Below are 20332 nucleotides of genomic sequence, written 5' to 3'. Positions count from 1 at the left end.
ACCCTCAATGAAGCCTGTAAAAACTGTAGAAAGACATGTCTTTTCCCCAGAATTCTCCTGCTCTAACTGACCCAGCTGGATCCAGACACCTCTGGTTACATCTCTTCCAAAAACGATGTAGCCCTTCTGGCTTTGACACTTACTCTCTTCCTCTTCCTTCCCTTCCCCCCATTTAATTTTCCTTTAAGCATTGTATTAGTCATCAATAAAGCAGGGCAGCTCATTAAAAAGTGCTCTGTGGGGGTAAGTGCTGTGGCAGCACTGCTGCCAGTTGTGCATGTTTAGGGACAGGATGTGCCTTTAGAAGAAGCAGGGAACTGGATCTTTAAAGCCAGCCCAGTGCTCTCTTGAGCTACGTCACATCTGTTCTGTTGTCCCCATGTTTTTATACGACCCAGAGATCTGAGCACCTTTCAGCAGCACAGTAAGCAACATGCCCAATACGTGTTGTGTGTGGTCTGTTCTTTTCTCCTCTCCGCAGGGGGAGAGTGGCACTTGGACAGTGCCGTGCTTTCTGTTTTGGTTGGGTTGTTTAGTGGGTCGATAAGTACAAGAGGATAAATGGGTGGTTTGTCCTACCTTGCTTCAACAAATCAAGCGACTGTGGCGATAGGAGCATGCGGAGTCCCTCAGTGAGATTTTGCACAGCGATTGATTCCCTACCACCGACTGTGGTGTGTATATATAGGGATGTTGAACATGATGAACTAGGAAATTTGTCCAAGTCTGAGCCTGGGCTTGTGACTGTTAGGCAGAGACCCAGCCTGGCGAGTTGTGTTCTGCATAAAAGTGGGATGAAATGTTGTGGCAGTATCAGCACGTGTAACAGCCACAGACTAGGGAAAGGGGAGCCCTAGTAGTCTTCCATATTGCAGTGACCTGATCTGTCCAGACTGGGAGAAGTACTTGGTTACTCAGGACATCACTTGTCCCTAAGATCACTGGGCATGAATGGTCACCAGTAAGAGCTGTGTTCCATGCACATAAGGCACTGATCTGCTCAGCAGTTAAGGGGAGTTTTGCTGGGGACTTCAATAGGAGCAGCGTCAAGGATTTCCTCACACTGTGATGTGTGCTGATAGTGGTGGTGTCTGCTTTCAGTGAGATCCTTTAGCTTCCATTTAAAGAACTGAAATGATCTGTAGTGTGTCAGGGCACACTGTTTCTACTGTTTCCTGCAGAACGTGGTTGCACGGGTCTTAATTTCAAACATCAGTGCAATTAGCAGACCTCATTATACCCCAGCATTAGATACTATTATTATCCCTGGTGCATCAATGGGCATGTGATACAGTGAGTCCACATCAGAGTCCAGGTCCCACCCTCCCTCTCTGTTATGTGGTTAGGGTCAGTAACATTCTTCTCTCTCTCTGTCAGGAAAAACAGACTTGGAGGAGCAAAGCGCTCATAATGTCTTACTCCTTTTTCCAGGTGTGGTAGAAGCATGTCTTCTGCACATGCTCAAACGGAGAGCTGCCGGCTTCCTACGGACTGATAAGGTGGCTGCCCTCTTCACCAAAGTTGGCAAGACCTATGCGATAGCTGGAGACATCTGCAAGAAGGTCCAGGAGCTGCAGCAGCAGGTGGAAAGCAGGTAAGGCCACAGGGCTGGCAGTAGCATGAGGGCGATGCGCTGAGCAGATAGCATGAAGGTTGAGCTGTTTGGAAAATAAGGCATATCTTGGTGAGATTCTTTTGAAATTTCAGCTACTCTGAGCTGGTTACAAAACTATGGAGAAAAAGTCCAGGCATTTTTTATTTTTTTTTTTGAGAGTTTTTAATGAGTTTGGGGTAGAGGGGTAGAGGCTGAGAATGGAGTTTGTGCTTGTTTCTGTTCATTGTGTCTGTTGCAGAAGTACCATAGGGATCCCAGGCAAATACCACGCTGCCCACTTTGTACCAAGCGCTATAGAAACAAAGGACAAGAAGCCTAGCACTGCCCTGCCCTGCCCTGCCCAAGGAGACTCAGTCTAGGTGTTGGGACAGGATGTGACAGATTGGTGAGGGAGGAACAGATAACAAAAAGAACAGACACTTAGCACAAGAGCCTGACCTTGTCTGTTGCCAAACCAGTATTGGGTGGGAGTGACGTGGAGGTACTGTAGAAAATATTTTTAAAAGGTGAAGAAAGCTCCTGTTCTATCTTGGTTTTCTTTCACTTCCTTTGTATTCTACGGGGGGTTTTTTCTTGATCTTAGAAATCCAGTCTTTCTTGACTATTTTTCCCTCCCCTCTGCTCTGATGACTCTATTCCTGGTGGGAAAACTGGTAGGATTAAGATCTTAGGGAAAGGATGGAGGGAGAACTGGTGCAATGCATCATACCTGGGAGGAGGGAGCATTGTGCTACACCTTGTCTGGACACCCTGGGGAAGCTGGTACATCCCCATTGGTACTTAAGGTCTATGGTTACAGTCCTGCCATGACTTCCCTGCCAGTGTCATGTCAGCAGAGGTGTCTGCTTGCATGGAGCTCATTCTAGGATCATGTCTGGACTGAAAATTAGACTGACCAATGAACATGATGGACAGTAGCGGGGAAGAGTCAAAGATAAGTCAGGAGGAGCATGGGAAAACCTCACTAGTTAAGCATGGGCTGAAAGAGGAATCTCCTTGAGACCTACAGACTGAAGCCCGAGTCTTTATGGACATGTGTGGTTGTATCTGCTGTGAGCAGCTGCAACCAAAAGAGCCAACCAGTGTATGGAGGAAAGCCTGGACATAGGATTCTGCAGGGTCCAGGCCCTGGGGTTATGAAGACAGTAGCGAAAAGAAAGGGCCTTCTCAGGGGATGGTGGAGCCCTGCGCCTGGTGAGGCGGTCAGGTCTGAAGAGATTTTTTGCATCTCCTAAGGACTGTAGGTCTCTTGATTTAACAAGATGAATCACTGACTAAAGCCCTTAGGCTCCCAGCAGGCCTGACTTGATGGTTCTGAATCACTAATGTATATTTTTATGTTAGCAATTATCCCAGCTCCTCTTCCTTTTTTCTCTAACACTTGCCTTTTTTTAATTATCAAACTCTTCCTCCTTTGTATTCTTAATAAACCCTTCCCCTTTTCAGTCATGTTTGTTCATTTGCTGCCTGTTCACTTAGTTCAACAGCCTGCCTGGTCCCATTAATTTTGTCCCAGTTAAATATTTGCAAGGTAGGTGCTTTTGTTAAAATTTCAAGCTCATGCCCCTTCAGTTAAAGGCTGGAAAAGCTCTCAGGCCACAACTCTGGCCACACCAGAACAGCAGCTGAGACTTGAATTTTGTGATTTCTCTCTGGATAAAAATAAGCAGAAAGGACAGCAGTAGGGCTGTATAAAGTACTGGCTGCAAAGGCAGTCTGTTAATAAATACCCTTGGGTATGAATCCAGTTCACTGACTGTATAAAATCAAACAAATTGGCCCTCCTATTACTATGCCTGAAGTCCAGATTCAGGAAATTGTCCTTATTCAGGGACAGTGCCTAAGTCCCACTGATGTCAGCAAGAGTCATGTATGTACACATTGTCTTGACGTGGCATTATTGGTACTTATTAACACATTTTCTTGCATGCAACACACCCCAGCATATAATGTGCATCTTTTTTTCTTCTTTTTTAAAAACAATTTTCCACAATTATGGCTGCATAGAGCAGGGGCAGAACCTAATCTTTAGTTGACTCATCTTCCTTTTATTGCTTGACTAAAGCTGAAACCCTAGCTGCTCCTAGCTTCTGGTCTTCATAGGTAGATCTTGATTTTGAAAACAGCCAAAAGGCTCCAGGGCTGTAAAATAGGAGGAGACAGGAGCAGCTAGCAGATAGGAAAATTGCAGTAAGAAAGTTTAACTTGATTAGCGGAACATCAAAGACAGTTAAAAAGGAGATGTGCTCTTTCACACCCATGGAGTGAAGAACAATGAGCCATTAAGTCAATTGACTCTCTCAACTGCCTAAATAGTAATGCTACAGTCGCTGCACTGTGGAGCAAGAATCAAAGCAGGGTGCTTCTATCTCGAGCAGAAAATCAGCTTCTCTATGTAACACATACACCTCAGTTTTGGGGAAGAGGTGAGTATGTCTGTGAGAAAATATGGTAGTATTGTGGTCATGCCTTGAACACCTATCACAGCCCTAGGACCCTGTAGTGCTGAGGACTGTGTCAGCGTAAAACGGAATGGTGCTTCCTGCCCTAGAGACCTTACAGTCTCATGGATTTAGGCTGTATATTTAAATGATTTGCAGACTCAGGCCTGGGTCTCATACTCTGTGCAGGTGTGACCAGGCAGGAGCATGGCACAATAAAACAGTTGTGTTTTTTTGGCTATCTTTACCCCTCCAGTGACTCAGGCAGGTGAATCATTTAGGGTTGCTAGTCTGACTCTTCCTCTACCTGCTTTTTCAGTGGATGCACAGAATGGAGTGGGGGTAGGATACTGCTGTGAAGGAAATTCTTGCTGCCAGCTGCAAGGCTAAACCTCCCCGGGCATTGCAGCTGGCACTGAACTGTGGCTTTGCATCATTGCTCACTGTATAAAGCTGGCCTCTGATTGTGGGGCCAGGGGAAGCCTAGCCCAGCTATAGGCAGCAACACCTCCCCCCACAGCAGCATCCTGCCCCCGCTCTGAAGGATCGGTGTAAAACTAGGCGGAGAGGTCAAGGACAAATAGCGTATTTTGGGTCAGCTTTCTGCATGGTAGAGCCTCAAGGCAGGACACAAACCCACTTTCTTTTAACAAACTGGGAAGCTATATAGGCAGCAACCTCAGCTCCAAAGAACAGGGTGTGATTCCAACACTGTTCAGGTCGCTAATTACATTGACGAGCAAGTATTTGGCTTGTAACTTGTGAGAAATCAGGTTTTTCCTTGGACCAGTGATTCCTGGGGCAAAGGAAAGGTTTCGAATGATTTTATATGCGTTAAGGTCGTTTGCTGCTGATCCAGGAGATGCTGCTGGCAAGGCTCCTGGTGTAGGAATGCGCGTGTTAATGAGGATAATCAATATTTGGCTGCCAGGCAGCAAATGCTGTAGTAGCAAGGGTCATAAAATCATAGAACAGTAGAGCTGGAGCTGGTCCCTTTTAGTCCAGCCTTTGCTTAAGGCAGGATCATCCCTGTCTGAATCATCCTGGACGTGTTTGTCTAACCTCGTCTTAAAAACTTCAGGAACACCTATCACGCACCAGGCATAATACCCAGAGCGTCGAAACCAACCTTTAACTTACCATAAGAAAGGGGCACAAGGGCACTGTCAGTGTCCTGCCACTGCAAGGACAGGAAATAGTTTGTTAATGTGCTGAAGCAACCATGCTCCCTGGCCTGTGAAAAGCTTGTTATCGCCGCACAGGGGTACTGCGCAGAGCAGTACATGTTATGGGAGATGCTCAGTGTGGTAGGTGGGCAGCTGGCGTGTTATCTGGAAAGCATGATGCAAAGCCTTGTGAAACTGTTGTGGCATTAACCTGTGCCTGTGCAGCACACCAAAGTGCTGCACTTGGTGACCTGCCTGGCATTCTCTGTACCAGGACGCCAAGAAATGGCATGATTGGGGGGGTGGGTAGAAGGTCAGGGTTGAGCTGCATGGGCACGGCCCAGTGCCTACTCACACCTGCGGCATGCTGTTGCTGGTCTCTTGCCTGTCAGATTCACCAACAGTTTGTTTATAAGAGAGCCAGAAACTCTGGCCAGAAAGTCTGCACAAGGTCGTTGATCAAATGAGTGCTGCTACGAGTAAGAGTAACCATACAAATCAATATAAAAAACCAGAGCAGTTTTCCACTTGGGTATTCTAGCGTACTGGTTTTGAATGTCTGTGTGGTGTTGTCCTCTAGGGGCTTATGCAGAGGGCAGTTGAGCACGTCATCAGATTTAGGTGCTTGACTGCCAAAATAAGCCAGGGACCAAGTTTGTATGAAATCCCAGGGCATTTATACACATGCTTTAGGAGTGGATGGGGTGGGAAGGAGAGACTCTTTACTAGAGTGGCTCTCAGAGCTGCTCTAATTAAAGTGCGCAAAGCATCTTGTGTATCAGCGTCCCCACACTGAAAAATGGCAGTGGGGGTGCTTTAACTAGAGGTCATTTGACGAGCTTTAGTTAAAGCGCCCCAGTGCCATTTTTCAGTGTGGGGATGCTGACCCACAAGATGCTGGAGTCTGCTGGTGCACGGTAAACCAAGTCAGAGCAGACTCAGTTAATCAAGTCTGCTCTGACGTGTTGTAATTACAGTGCATCGGAGTATTAAGTACACCCTCAAGGACCAGAGTATTTTCACTGTTGCAGATATTTTCATGGCTCTTTGCAGGCCTACTTGGTGCAGTGCTGGTGCAGGGGGAATATGCAGTACATTAGCAGCTGTTGCGTCAAGAAAGTCAAAAGTACTGACCAGTTCCTAGTTGAAATAACGCTACTTGCCTCCTGCATGACTGCTAAGAAACTGACTGGTGCTGAAACTACTGTCATGTTCTTCAGCCCTTTTCAGCCACTCAAGTGTGTTCCCCAGAATCTATCCAAAGGCAAGAGCCTTCTGGTTTACAGCCTGCCTCTTCAGGGACATGTGGTAGGTGTAATATATGATGCATGCCAGCTTCACACAGGATTGTACAACACCATTGCTCTTTACTTGGTGTAGTGTTTTTCCACTCTCCATTTTACCAACTCCTTACAGACTGGCTGGAGGAAATATATTCTCCCAGATCCATCCAGCCTTCATAGCCTACTTATTGCTTCATCTGTTGTACCTAGTCTGGGGAGCCATCCATACAAGCTTGTCAACAAGTGGAGGATGTCATATATATAGTGATATGGCAATACCAGCTTTACAGCTTTCACCACACTCTATACGGTGTCACTAGATCCCCCAAATCATCACAGTACTTAGCTCCATTTCTCAGTTGTGTTCTTGAGACATCAGACTATATCCCCTTTTCTCAATCCCGGTCCAAGAATGAATTGGAAGACTATTGGAGTGCAGGAGCTCAGTGTTTGTCTTGTGCCCAGGGCCAACTTAGGCCAACTGACATTAAAAGACAAGGACAGACAGAAAGTATGAAAGAGAGAAATTGGTCAGATGTATGAAGGCTTTGTTATTTGGTAATTGGATGGGGGCGAAACTTTAAATAGATATAGGGTTCATTTAAAACGTAAAGCTCTACTCACTTTGAGTCAGTGTTTTGACAGATTCCAAGCTTATGAGCACCCACAGCTCCCACAAATGGTGCACAGCTCCTTGTCATATCCGGCCCCTTGTTTGGTAAGAAGTAGTTCTCACCAGGTTTGATGTAAGGGATTGACATGCAAAGACAAAATCATTGGAGCACACGTTCTTCTGTAGGATGCACAGCTAAGGCCAGAATCGTTTTTGAGAGTGGGGAGAAGAGGAGTTAATTCTGGACTTGTTTCTAATTAGAAATTTCAGTTATCCTGTGCCACTGGAGCTTTTTTGGCATTTGATGAAGAAGCAATGCCCAGGTAGTGCACTTTCTCCAGTCCCTGGGGTTTACAGTTCACTTCAGGGTGTAGTGATAAGATGACAGCTTGAAAGCTAAGGAGAAGGCAGTTTGCAACTGCAAGTGCTCCGCGTGGCTCTGAGCATGTTGGAGCTGGTGACGAGCGCTGTGCCTTGTGTGGTAACAGCCTCTTGTTGTCTGTGCTCACAAGGAAGGTTCTTTGAATAAAAGCAACCATGGCCTTGTTCACCTGAATCCGAGACTGCCTGACCTGACCAGCATTCAGGAAGCAGTTTGGACCACCGAGAAGCACAAGCTGGCCAACTGCTCCCCTTTTCCATTTGGCAGTTGTAAAGGGTGGGATGGGGGTTAAACATTTATGCGCAGATTTCATGGAACTCATCAGAGCTGAGCAGAGCCACAGGGCAGCCACAAAGTCCACAGAAGGGAACTACAGACTTGTACATGGCTGCAGATCCTTACGGAGACACTGCCTTTTGGTTAGCAGTTCTTGCCTTGGCTGATATTTGGGGAGGCCTCCCTTGGCATTCAACCCTTCTGGCCTCGCTCCTGTCGCCAAACAGCCGCAAGTTCCTTGTTTCATTAAGTGAGAGCTGTGACTGCTGTACATGGTAGGGAACAGGCAGGGGGTCTTGGCTGTGAACAAGCCCCCAGCTGGGAGTGGTTGTTCAATTACTGCATTCCTAGCACCTCAGCCCCATACAGTCTGTCTCTCCGTCATCTTGGGAGGGCGAGGGATGGGATGTCATTGCCAAACGTTAGCGCCGAGCTCCACGGATGTGCAGGGTGCTTCGGAGAGAGAATCAGCCCACCCAGGTGGTGTCAGATTTAGGAGCAGGGCTCATCCTAGGATGCAGGAGGAGAGATGTCAAGCTGAAGCTCCTTGGCTGCATAACATATCCGAGTGACGTGCTTCCAGCTCTGTGCCTATCTCCACCGCCCCTGGTGTTCACAGTGTCAGAGAGAGGTAGCTAGCTGTGGTAGTCTGAGGTCAGGCAGGGTAGATTTGCACCTTTACAGGAGCAGGAGACCAAGGACCCTCACAGATAGGTGCTTCTTGTGCCCCTCTTGTCACCCCACAAGGGTCAGCCACCGTCTAGCCTTGTGTTCTTAGTCCGTGTGAAGGATCAGTGACAGAAGGTTTGCATGGGCCATTTTCCTTTGCTCTTGTAGAGGCTGTATTCAAAAAGAGCCCAAGGAAAAATAGGGTTGAGTCAAGCCACTGCAACAGGACTGCTGCTAGGACAGGGGCTTGTAGATGCCTACAAAGACAAGCACCCTCAGCACTGGTCATCTGCATTTGGGCTTTGCTCTCCGAACAAGCCAGGCACATGCTACAATTCAAGAGCTGGAGGGTTGATCATGAGACAGAATCATCTCTGGTGTGGCTCACTAATGCCGTCCAGGGACAAATCTGGTCCAGCTCATCTAATCTGTTCAGTTTAATGACCTGCTTTCCTGAGATGAATCCCACTTTTCATCCTGTCCTGAATGGTCCGTGCCTTCCACAACCCCTGGAACTCAGCTCGACATCCTTCTCCCTATAACTTTGCCCAAAAGGGCACTCTGACCTCTGCATTGCTTTGCTGCCGTGTTGTTGCCAGCCAAAGCCCACATGCCTGCTACCTCCTACCATTGCCCTGATTTCAGCTGGCAGCTCAGTGTGTCTACTGAGTTTTGATCAGCGGTGGCTGCACTGCCAGAGCCATTTGGGAACACATACCATCCACCTTGGCCTGAACTTATGGTTAAAGACCTATGTCGAACCCACTGGTTCTCCCCACAAGTCACTGGGATGTAACCCTAAATAACAAAAGGGCCCCTGACGCTTCCTTCAGGGGCACCAAAGGTTTGAGGGAACTTTCACAAGACTCAAGCTCAACCATCTTCCTTCCTTTCCACTGCTATACAGGAGGCATGAGTATATTGCAGATCTTCCTATAGCTCGTGCCTACCTGACTCATGGAGGGTTTGAATCTGTTATACCATCCACTAGAGATCTTTAACTCCTGTACTCAAGCTGCAGCAGCTCCTGCTTGCAACAGTGGAGGTCCGTGTTTCAGTGCCTGGTGCGTCAGCCAAGATACACTGTTGAGAGAGCCCTTTGGGAGCTTTGACAGTGAAGGATGCTGTTGAAATGTAACTGATGAGGCTCCAAATGTTAATATCCGAGTGTCTGCCTGGTATCCTGTCTCTAGCCTTCCCTGCAGCTCTCCAGTGATTGAGTGAGGCGTGCAGCTATGTTTAGTTAGGAATAAACATTTTTTTTTTTTTTTTGCATGGGGGACACTTGCTTCTCCAGCACGCTTTGAGCTTTGCTGCTTTCTGCTCTCGGATGCTGTCGGAAATGGGCTGGAATAACTCTTCCAAATTAGATGGGCCTGCTGTGCGTTTTCTTCCCCCGAGAGTGGGCAGGAGGGGTTGTCTCCACAGAGCCTTGGATTTTGCGGGGGAGTTTAAAAAAAATAAATAAAAAAATTGAGCGTATGTCAGGGTGTTTTCGTTTTTGCAAACCTGCTAAGACTGTAAGAAGTGACTTGTCATTGTGGAGGCCCTGGTACGTGAATGTTCCCCTTGAGAAGCCTCAGAGGAGCTGGATTTATATAGCGTACAGCTTCTGAACATCAGGCCCCTTTTGATGCATCAGCCTGGTCACCCCAGATCATTAAGCTACATGATTCTGACTTCACACTGGGCTGACTAAAACTCTGGATCCCAACCCCACAAACCTTTGATGCAAAGGGGAAGGGTCATTAACATAAGAATGGAGAGAGTCGTGCTTGGACCCACATTTGTGTGATGCGCACATTGTAGCCCAGCCCCTGTGCTTACCCTTCCATCGAAGAGTAGGGACTCTCCTTTTGAAAATGTAGCTACTTAATTTCTGCCATTTCCTCTCTGTCCCTTTGCAGGAAAAATCAGCCAACTGGCCAGGAGTCCCTCAGGAGGCAGAATTCAGCCACGAGCAAATCACCTGTCCTGACACCTCAGGCCATCAAACACATTTGGGTCCGGACGGCGCTGATTGAGAAAGTGCTGGACAAAATTGTGCAGTACATCGTAGACAACTGCAGGTAACGAGGGGACCAGACAGCCGGAGTGGTATGGATTTGTCCATCTAGCAAATGTGGTATGTGTTTGCCCCTGGGATTTCATTAGCCTGCTGCTCATGGGCCTAAGCACGGTCAGACTGGGTTGCAGAAAGCAGTTCCAGTTTCACAACAGGTTTGGTTTTGAAAACACTGATGACTTCTCAGGTGTTTGACAGAATTTCAGTCTGTGACTGAGTTTATGAAGGAAGGGGAAAAAAAAAAACTTTACAAGCCATGCAGATAAGGAGGGAATTTATTGGGGACACTTTTATGGCTTCAGACAAAGGATATGGTGAACATCCTGAGGCTTGATTTAGATTAGTCACAAACAGAGGGTATGCCTCCACTCAGTAATGATGTAGCTTGCTCTAAAGCTGTTCAAACAAGTGGTTACATCCCAAGTGAGATGTCTTTGGCTGTGCGAGGTGCATGGTATATTTGCAAAGTTTGGGTTATGTTCTTCTTGGCAGCAGGCAAGTAGAAGAATTTTCCTGGAAAGAAAAAGTGTGGTGGTCAAAGGATATTATTCTGTTGGTGGCATCTAATCCTAGTTTGTTTGGAGAGGGGAGTGGGTGTGTTTTGGAGACAGCCTGGAGGATGGCACTGTCTGGCAAAATGTCCCAAATGAAGATACTTTGGTCCAAGACCTAGCCCTGCTTTCTTGCTCTGCTGTACAATTTTGCCAGTGATTTCTGCAGGTGCAAGTGGTAAAGGAAGCTCTCACAGTCTTCCCTCCCAGCTTACTAGAAGGCATGAAGCACACCACACTTCTGGGATTATAATGGTTACTCCTGCAGCCTCTGGGTCTGCACTTGGCTAGGTATGTAACTGGTCCCTAATGTACCAAGAAGTACGTTTTAGCCGTAATGACCCAGGAATTATGCGAGAGGCAAGGATTTTTGTGGGAGGTATCTTTGATTGAACCAAGTGCATGGTTCGGATAAAGTCAGACAAGCTTTCCAATGCAAGGCACAGATGAAGCAGGTCACTAATGAAGAATGGTTTGTATTGGAAAGCTTGTCTGACTTTATCCCAACCACGCACTTGCTCTAGTAAGAGATACCACCCATCAAAGTCCTTGTCTCTTCCAAGAAATATGCATGCTGGTCAAAGCAAGCGCATACAGTTGTGTGGGCCTGGCTTCCTGGGAGCAAAATGTTTTTCTCTGGTTTCCAGTCATGTTTGCAGCCTTGTGTCCTGTCTGGGGTGAGGCATGCCTTGTGTCTTCACTCTCTGAGCTTCAAGGTCGTTTGCTGACTTGTTTTGGTGTTTGAGTTTCTTTTCTTTTGTTCTCCTTTTCTCCCTGACTGTATTTGAGTCCACATGGATTATACTGAAACACTTTCTTTGAAGCACAACAATATGCCTGAGCTCTGTGATGGTCTCACTGTTGGACTCTGGTGTTTGAGTAGCTCATCAGTGCTCTTTAGGAGGAGAAAACAGCTTAGAGTTTCAGCTCCATCTAGTGGTAGAGATGAGGAGGGTGATGGTTACAGCTGAAGAAATGCTGTTTAGCATTTGGCTCTTTTTGTACCAAGTCAGTCTTTTCTTCAGCTGTATCAAGTCTTTTGGGTCATTGCAAGAGCTGCTGCTGTTAATATTTTAAGAAACAGCTTTCCATATACCATACTTCGGCTCCAGTGGTAGCTACTTAAGGCTGCTTGAGACCAGCAGAGAATTTATTCTTCTTGGTCACAGTAGAAGGTCTTGGCAGAAATTACTTGCTAAAATATATTGTTTCAAGTTCTATTACATTAGTGCCTTGAGTCCCAAACTGAAATCAGAGGCGGTCTTATGTCAGGGGTTGTAAAACGCTGAAAGGCAAATCCATTCCACCTACGATGCACCTATTCCAACTTGTCACGAGTCCATGAAAAACTGTTAGCACTTGTATTTTTGTCACTTGCTGTCCTTTTAAAACAAAGTCACAGAGAAGCAGTGCGTAAGAGCAGAACCTGCCCACCTGTGGTATGAACAGCTTTTCAGGGACTGTAACAGGGTGGAAAATGGTCACACTTAGGTGCTTAGCTGCAGGATCAAGTCCTAAGAGTTTGTCTCACTACACAAAGCAGAGTATGTGCATCTTTCCTCCTGCCACTTAGCCACACAAGCAAGTAAATGGTTAATTTATGGTAGTTTCAGAAGCACCCAAGTGACTTGGATGTATAAGTGCCATTGAAAATCAGAGGGACTCGTGCTCCTAAGTCATTTGGCTGCATTTGAAAATACCAAAAAGTGATGCTGACCCATTTTTATTTTTTTTATTCCCAGCAAATATTATGAGAGAGAAGCTCTGTTGGCAGATCCTGTTTGTGGTCCAATCCTTGCTTCTCTTCTAGGTACGTTTCTCAAGTATTATTCCAAGGGGCCGTAGAGTAAGAATGCTTGGGGGGGCAGTTTGTGGCTTTAGTAAGACAGTGAGACGAATGCTGGTCATGCTGCTGTGTAGTTACTATGTAATTATAAGCAGGGATCCCAGTTTTCTCTGATTCAAAAAAATCCCCAGTTTTTGGTTTAAAAAGAGTACCGTATCCCCAAATCCACATTTTTCCATGATTAAAATGAAACATCTATGTGTGTGTGTATAGAAAATGTGGAGTTGGGGTTACTTTTTTTAAAACCAAAAATAGGGGATCTTTTAAAACCAGAGAAAAGCAGGATCCCTGGTTATAAGAGCTCCAAGGGAACGCTGCTGGCATTTTTGTTGCTGACTACATTTTCCGAAGCGGAGACATGCAAGACAGAATAAGAGCTTCCTCCTCTATACACAATATGGGAGAGGACACAAAACTTTAATTATTTGGTCTGATGAGAGCAGGGTGGAGTCTGGTTTCATAGAGGGCTTGCTGGGTGCGGTTTCCCTCAGCTGGGAGTTGGTGTTAACAGCATTGCAATGCCAGTCTGTTACACGCTTAGCAAGATTTTTCTTGCAGCCATAGTTAATAGGACCTGATTTATTATAAGAGGGAATTTGGCCAAGGTTACATGCTAGGGGAATGTTTACTTCCATGGCACATGAGGAAAAAGGGCCCGCAGTTCAATATCTCATCTGGAGCGATGAGTGAGTGAGTGAGTTTCTGTGTGTCAGTAGACTGTCATGGATCCTCTCTCATTGCTGTTCTCCTAGTTGGACCTTGTGCTCTCGAATATACCAAGTTGAAAACAGCCGACCACTACTGGACTGACCCCTCAGCCGATGAGCTGGTGCAGAGGCACCGCATTCATGGAGCACACGGCCGTCAGGACTCTCCCTCCAAACGCCCGGCGCTGGGAGTAGGTATTTGCTGTGTGCCTGCTTCTCGGTAACTGGCAAAGCCTGGTGTTGTGGTGGGGAGGCTTTTTGTCCATGCCACTGTCCCAGAAGAAAGTCCATGTGGGTCCCAATATCCCCCTGCCCCTCCCAAGTGTAGACAGGTTTGCAATCCAGCCCTGAGGGTGCCTGGGGTTTTGCCACCAGTGCCTGTCCCTGTCTCAAGGAAGCTGCAAGCTCCTTTGGCTGGCATGTGGAAGAACCCATGCCACATGAGAGAGCTTTTCTTAGTGAAGAGGCACTGCGCTCAGGAGCCTCTGTGTGCAGCTGGCTCCCAGCGCTGTGCCACCAGCCCCCAGAATGGCACCTCTCTCCTGTACCAGATCCGGAAGCGGCACTCCAGCGGGAGCATGTCCGAGGACCGGTTTGCTGCTTCGGCAAGGGAGTACGTGGAGTCTTTGCACCAGAACTCGAGAACACACCTGCTGTATGGGAAAAATAACGTCCTCGTTCAGCCAGTAAGTAGCAAGGCAACAGCCACGCTGTGTTCATGTCTTGGGGGAAGGTTAGTTTCTTGTAGTCACTGGCACAGGGAGTCAGTGGTGCTGCAAAGAACAGAACTGTGCCAGCTCTGAAACAGTGCCCGGACATGTGGCTTTCTCCATGCGATCCAGGGGGACAAAACATGGTCCCTCCCATTTCATCCTGGAGGCTGGATGGAGCTTGGGCCCCGTTTCAGTGGTGCTCTTCTCCCCTCACCTCCAAAATGGTGAAGAGTAAAGGGAAAATGGATCAGGGTGGGTATAACACAGCCTGTTTGCCTGTACAGGCTCTGCCTCTGTCTGTTGTCAGACTCCCTGCTTTCCTCCCAGTTTGTCCCTCAGCTTCTCAGTTCTATAAGAGAGGGGCAGTATGATCTAGCAGGTGGGGTGGTGAATGGGAATCGTGTCTGTTGGCTCTGCCACTGGCTCTTTGCCCCCTTTGGCAGATCCCTTTCCCTCTCAGTGCCTCAGTTTCCTCTTCCACCCTTTGTCTGTCTTGTCCATTTAGACTGTACTTTCCTTAGGGCAGGGCCTATCTCGTGCCGTGGATACATGCAGTACCTATTTATTTGGGGACTTTATTTCATGGATGGCTTCTTAATCCTACAGCCACACAAATAATTATTTTACATTTAGATCATATAGAGTCCCCAGTGTAATCAAGCAGTGGACACGCGATGTGCAGCCCGGCCCCTGTGTAAGGTACTAGAATGTGGTGTAGTCATCTCTGTAAAAACCAGAGGTGAAGTTACTCTGTGTCTGCTTAATGCAAGTGATTGCAACTGGCTCCTGCCACCCAGTGACAAAGTACTGGAACAGCAAGTAAGGAGGCAACTACCTGGGAAGATCTGGTCACTGTCTACCTTAGACACGAGTGTAACTTGTGCTGGTGTACAAAACTGATGGGAAGTACACCAGGGTTTGTGTTGTGTTTCTAGGTCCCAAGTAGTTTTTAAGCTGTATATTAGGGGCCACTTGTTTCAAAGCTCGCAGACCATTCCATGAGAAGGGCTCCATGAAGGCTGGGACTTGTATACATACATACACAAAACACACAGTAGGTGTAGGTTGTTCCTTGACTGTGCTCCTGTACAGTAAATTTGTTCAGCAAGCTCAACAGGCCACCTCATGTATCTCAATTGGGTTGGAGGCACTAGGTCTGGGCAAGCATCGATGCTGTAAAGTAGTAACATCAATTGCTCAGAAGAATTTGCTCCAAGAGCTAATCTGCATTCTCAGGTCCAAAAAGGAAGTCAAGCCGCTGACGAGACTTTTATGACTTTATAAAAGACTCTTGGCTCTTTCAGGTGTGTTAATTTATTACAGTTTTTGCAGCATGCACTGTTGCTCAGAGCTGTAATTCCCTGACAGCTAGCAAAGAAAATGTCAGACGCTTGCAGTGTGGTTGTTAATTAGTTGTGTTGTCATAGAATTATTAGAAAATGACGGTTGGAAGGGACCTCAGGAGGTCACATCTAGTCCAACCCCCTGCACAAAGCAGGGCCATCCCAAATTAGTTCATCCCAGCCAAGGCTTTGTCTGTCTGGGTCTTAAAAACCTTCAAGGATGGAGTTTCCACCACCTCTCTGCGTAACCTGTTCCACTGCTTTACTACCTTCCCAGTGAGAAAGTTCTTCCTAATCTCTAACCTAAACTTCCTTTGCTACAACTTGAGACCGTTGCTCCTTGTTCTGTCATCTGCCACCACTGAGACCAGTCCAGCTCCATCCTCTTTGGAGCCACCCTTCACGTAGTTGTGGGCTGCTATTAATTGTGTTATGACAGTACCTAGAGGCCCCTGTCAAGACTAGAGTCCTTATGTGCTAGGTGCTGTCCAAATGCCATGAGAGGTGGTTCCTGCCTGAAAGAGGAGAGTCAAAATGAACAAGAGAGACAAAGGTGGCAGGCATCGAAGAGGGAAGCTCTTGGCCGACGTCACAAAGAAGTCAGTGCTAGAGCCAGGAATGTTACCCACATCTGTCCATCTTTTCCACTGAACCAGGAGTGGGGAGCAACATGGATCTGAAAATACTCCCACTTTCCTGATGTTGCTTTTAAACCTGATCCTTGACTGCTTTTCAAACAAAGCACTGAGATTTGTGCCTGGTTGGAAGCATGGAGGAGCTGCTAGGCCCCCAAGTGGCATGAGCTGGAAGAGTATGTGCCCAGTTTTGCTGAAAGGCAAATACCCCAGAGGATGAAGGCGTAGTGGAAGGGAGATGTGACTGGGAGCAGCATGGGCTTCCATCTGGGCTCTAATTGAGAACTTTTTTTTTTTAAGCTAATGGCTGGCAGGGAGGCGGTCCTTTTGGGACAACATGGAGCAACAGATAATTAGAGTCTGATATTGCAGTATAACCACCCAAAATCTGCTTGATCCTTCTCCCCTTTCTGCCAGTGCTGTTGTACTGCAACTGTCCTGTTGGGAAAGTTACTCTAACAGCTGACAGGAGAAAGATTAAAACTATCCCTGTTTCACTGCTGGATCTACCTTAGCTCCTCTGATCCTCTTCTTTTTCATGTCCTTGTGTCCAGGTATTCAGCAGAATTTGCAGATTCATTGGAATCTGACAGGGCCATGCTGCAACCAGTTCTGTTATATCCTCGAACGTGCAACTTCTGGGCTGTCAACTGTGCCCTAGCACCTGCCCCCCAGCTCCTCTGATTATTTGAATAAAGGGAGCCCAGATCCCTCAGTCTTAGTCCATTCTGCCACTCGCATAGATCACACTTGAGCTAACTTCACACTAGCTGGCAGTGCAGCTGGGGCAGCAGGGACCTTGGGGCAGGTGTTGCAACCCCTGCTAGGCTTGCTGCTGCACTTAGCAAGCGGTGTCTGTCCATGCGACCATCCGAGATCTCGGCAAATATAGTTTTGAGAGCAGACTTTTTCCTCCTTCCTGTAAGGGTCAGAAAGATGCAGGTTCTGAAAGAACAGCAAGTTCTTAGAAAGGAGGATGTAGGAAGACAGACACAAGCTGTCTGTGGAGCATGTATTGGATGCAGTGGACCCTGTGTCCGGCCCGCCTATCCCTGCATTGCGCTGTTGCTGCTGTACAGTGCACACTCGAACCGACCATCAGCAAAGCAACAATTTTGGGCTGCTTTGAAGGCTCTTGCGGGCTTGATTTCATCAGCTGGTGAGTCTGGAAGTCATCTGTTTTGCCCACTCCAGTAATCTGGTGAGGAGGTGCAGTAAATATGGAGAGTTTCTGAGGACACCAGGCCCATGTGGGACAAGAAAGGCCTCCTGCCTATCTTAGCTTTTGTGGAAGTTGCCATTTCCTGCTGGGGAAAAAAAAGCATAGTTCCGACTGACCAACCCTGTAATTGCAGCCAGAGAGCAGAGACTCAGCTTGGTTGGGGTTTGGGTGTGTGTTTAAGTGGATTCACAGCTGATGTTTGGAGTTTTAAGGTGTCGTAAAAGCCCGAATATTGCAATGCCCGAGTGAGCGCCACAGGTCTGAAGTGCTCATGTCTGGGTCTCTGTGACCCAGGCTGCTTCACATGTTAAGCTGCTCTGTTCAACTGACAGGAGTCAATAACTGTTCCTATTTCTGACTCATCTACTCACAGGAACTAGTTGGTTAGAAAGTGGGAGCTGAGGTAATTCAGCCTGAGCCGCACAGAAACAAAGGTCACCTACAGCATGATGGTTTATTTTGCAGGACTGGGGACATGGCATTGGTTAGTAAAATGTTTTTCAGTCTGAAAAATGCAGCTTGAACCCTGTGGCGAGCAGAGCTTTACTTACCATGCCCTGCTTATGGGCCTGCTATTGGAAATAAACCCAAGTCCTTTCCTTCATAGAGTTATGCAAGAAGCAAGGATTTCTTAGGGTGGTGTCCTTTCATTGGACCAACTGTGTAGCTGGTTTAAAGTAAGACAGACTTTCAGATGCAAGACGTTTTTCATTAGGCCTCCCATTTTCAGTCGGAGGTAACCCTCTACCCACAACTCAGGGTCTGTCTCCGTCCAGATAAGAGTGATGCTTTTACTCCACTAGGATTGTACATTAAGATAAGCCGCTTGCGTTAGCTGCATGTTATAACAGCTCACTGGCAATGCACGCAGAGCTAGAGTATCTTTATATGTATATTCTTTCTTAAACAGAGAGATGATATGGAGGCAATTCCTGGGTATCTCTCCCTGCATCAGTCAGCAGATAACTTGACTCTGAAATGGACCCCGAACCAGCTTATGAATGGGACCCTAGGGGATTCAGAACTCGAGAAAAGGTAACATTGACTTTGCAGAGAAGACTGGAAGCACATACTTTTGGTGTATTGAAGATGCACTTGACTAAGGAAGTAGCTGTGTTGATTTAATAAAAAGGGCATGATCCTTCATATGGGCAAGGGGCTGGGAGGCAGAGGACATGAATTTTATCTTGGCTCCTGTTCACCTCATCACTTGGGCAAGGCACTATAGTATGTTGTGCCTCCATTTTCCTTCCTTGTGTGTATTGTTGGACAATAAGATCCACTCAAGGACAGTTTCTCACTGTGCACTTACTCAGTAGCCAGAAAACGGGATGCTTGTGATCTTTGGGAAACCTCCCAGTGCAATGGTAATACTAGTAACAGGCAGAAATTGGGGGAAACTGTCCAAAATTGCTTATAAACAAACGCTGGCCAGGGAGAAAAACAGTATTTGCTGTGTGGCAATTCTGACATTTTATTACTTTAAAATTGTTGGTCACTATGCAGAGCCAGTGCTGCCCTAACATACTTTAGATGATCTGATCTTGCATGAACTGTTGCCCAGTTTTAGGATCCATTAAAAAAATAAGTTTTATTCAGGGCCTCTGGGTTTGAAGTTCCCTCCCATCATCCCTTCACAGCATCTCAGAACACTAAGCAATCATTTATTAATTCACCCTCAAGGAAGCAGTGTGATACTGCCGCCCTTTAGTAGAATACAGGTCCGTCACCTCTAGTGGCCTAAGTATCCCATCCCCTGCTGCATCCAACGGAGATGAAAGAAACCCTGCAGGTGCAAACCAGTCCCTAGGGAACCTTTCTCCCAATCCCTAGCTGCTTGGTGTTGGGTATACCCTAATCTGAATCTGAGACTTTCTATCCCCACAAATGGTGTTTAATCCTTAGTTTTATGAACTGGGCAGTTCTTGTGTCACACACAAATGTCCAGTCTTTTTTTTCTTAAAAAGAACCAAACAAAACAAAATCCCTCAGCTCTTGGTTTCAACAGCAAAACGGGAAATGAGTTCTGCCAACTGGAAGTCCAAGGCAGGACTCCTGTTTCCATGGAATTTCAGTGGTGGGTCCTTGGGACCCAGTTGATTTAACGACCGTATGCAGGAATTATGTCAAAAATCAATCACAGGAGTCCTGATTCCTAGCCCAAGTAGAGTCCTGAGAATGAGGCATTTGCTTGAAGCAAGGAGCTAAGAGGATTGACTGTAAATCGGCCGGTTGCAGAGGCGCACACCACATCCATCCCGTTCCTTCACTTTTTAACTGCCGGAAGTTCCATTTATTTGGCCAAGTTCAGAGAGCAGCTCTCAGTTTGGTGATGGGCTTATCCTTGTACTGGGCACTCCGATGCAGCTCTGGCACAGCACCTGAAAAACGAGGTGTCCTGCATTCTCTTCCTTTCAGTGTTTACTGGGACTACGCCTTAATCGTGCCATTCAGTCAGATCGTCTGCATACACTGCCATCAGCAACGTAAGCATAAGCCTTCTCATCACAGAGGTGCCTCATTTCTGCATGTGGCATGGTAATGCTGGGAGCAGGGTATATTGCTGCCTGTTAGGTATTTAGTGCAATGGGGCAGGCAATGTTTTTCTCCTTTGGCTTCCTTCGCTGAAGGAGGTAATGAGAATTTCTCTGCCTAAAGCCTTTCCAAGCATCCCTGGCTCACTATGTTCAGTACAGTCTTGGGGCCTTATTTTTTTTTTTCTCTGACAAGTGTCAGCTTGGCATGATACACCTGAGAGTTTGTCATCAAATCTGAAACCTAAAGCATAAGTGTCAGCTGCTTAAG

At 46.9% G+C, this 20332-nt stretch overlaps 1 protein-coding gene across 6 annotated transcripts in view; it reads left to right on the top strand.

Moving 5' to 3' along the window:
* Positions 1 to 20332, top strand: part of SGSM2 (small G protein signaling modulator 2) — a 110231-nt gene that overhangs the window by 62715 nt on the left and 27184 nt on the right. For all 6 annotated transcript variants that reach the window (XM_090025242.1, XM_090025237.1, XM_090025241.1 and 3 more), the window contains exons 3-9: positions 1432 to 1594; positions 10353 to 10514; positions 12804 to 12871; positions 13660 to 13805; positions 14166 to 14300; positions 18438 to 18562; positions 19946 to 20013. In XM_090025242.1, coding sequence (XP_089881368.1) covers positions 1432 to 1594; positions 10353 to 10514; positions 12804 to 12871; positions 13660 to 13805; positions 14166 to 14300; positions 18438 to 18562; positions 19946 to 20013 — 867 coding nt within the window. The remainder of the gene's footprint in view (positions 1 to 1431; positions 1595 to 10352; positions 10515 to 12803; positions 12872 to 13659; positions 13806 to 14165; positions 14301 to 18437; positions 18563 to 19945; positions 20014 to 20332) is intronic.

Source organism: Crocodylus siamensis, chromosome 13 (genome assembly GCF_052110815.1).
Source record: "Crocodylus siamensis isolate JL-2025a chromosome 13, ASM5211081v1, whole genome shotgun sequence".
Lineage (NCBI taxonomy): Eukaryota > Metazoa > Chordata > Crocodylia > Crocodylidae > Crocodylus > Crocodylus siamensis.
This window is presented reverse-complemented; position numbering and strand designations above follow the sequence as displayed.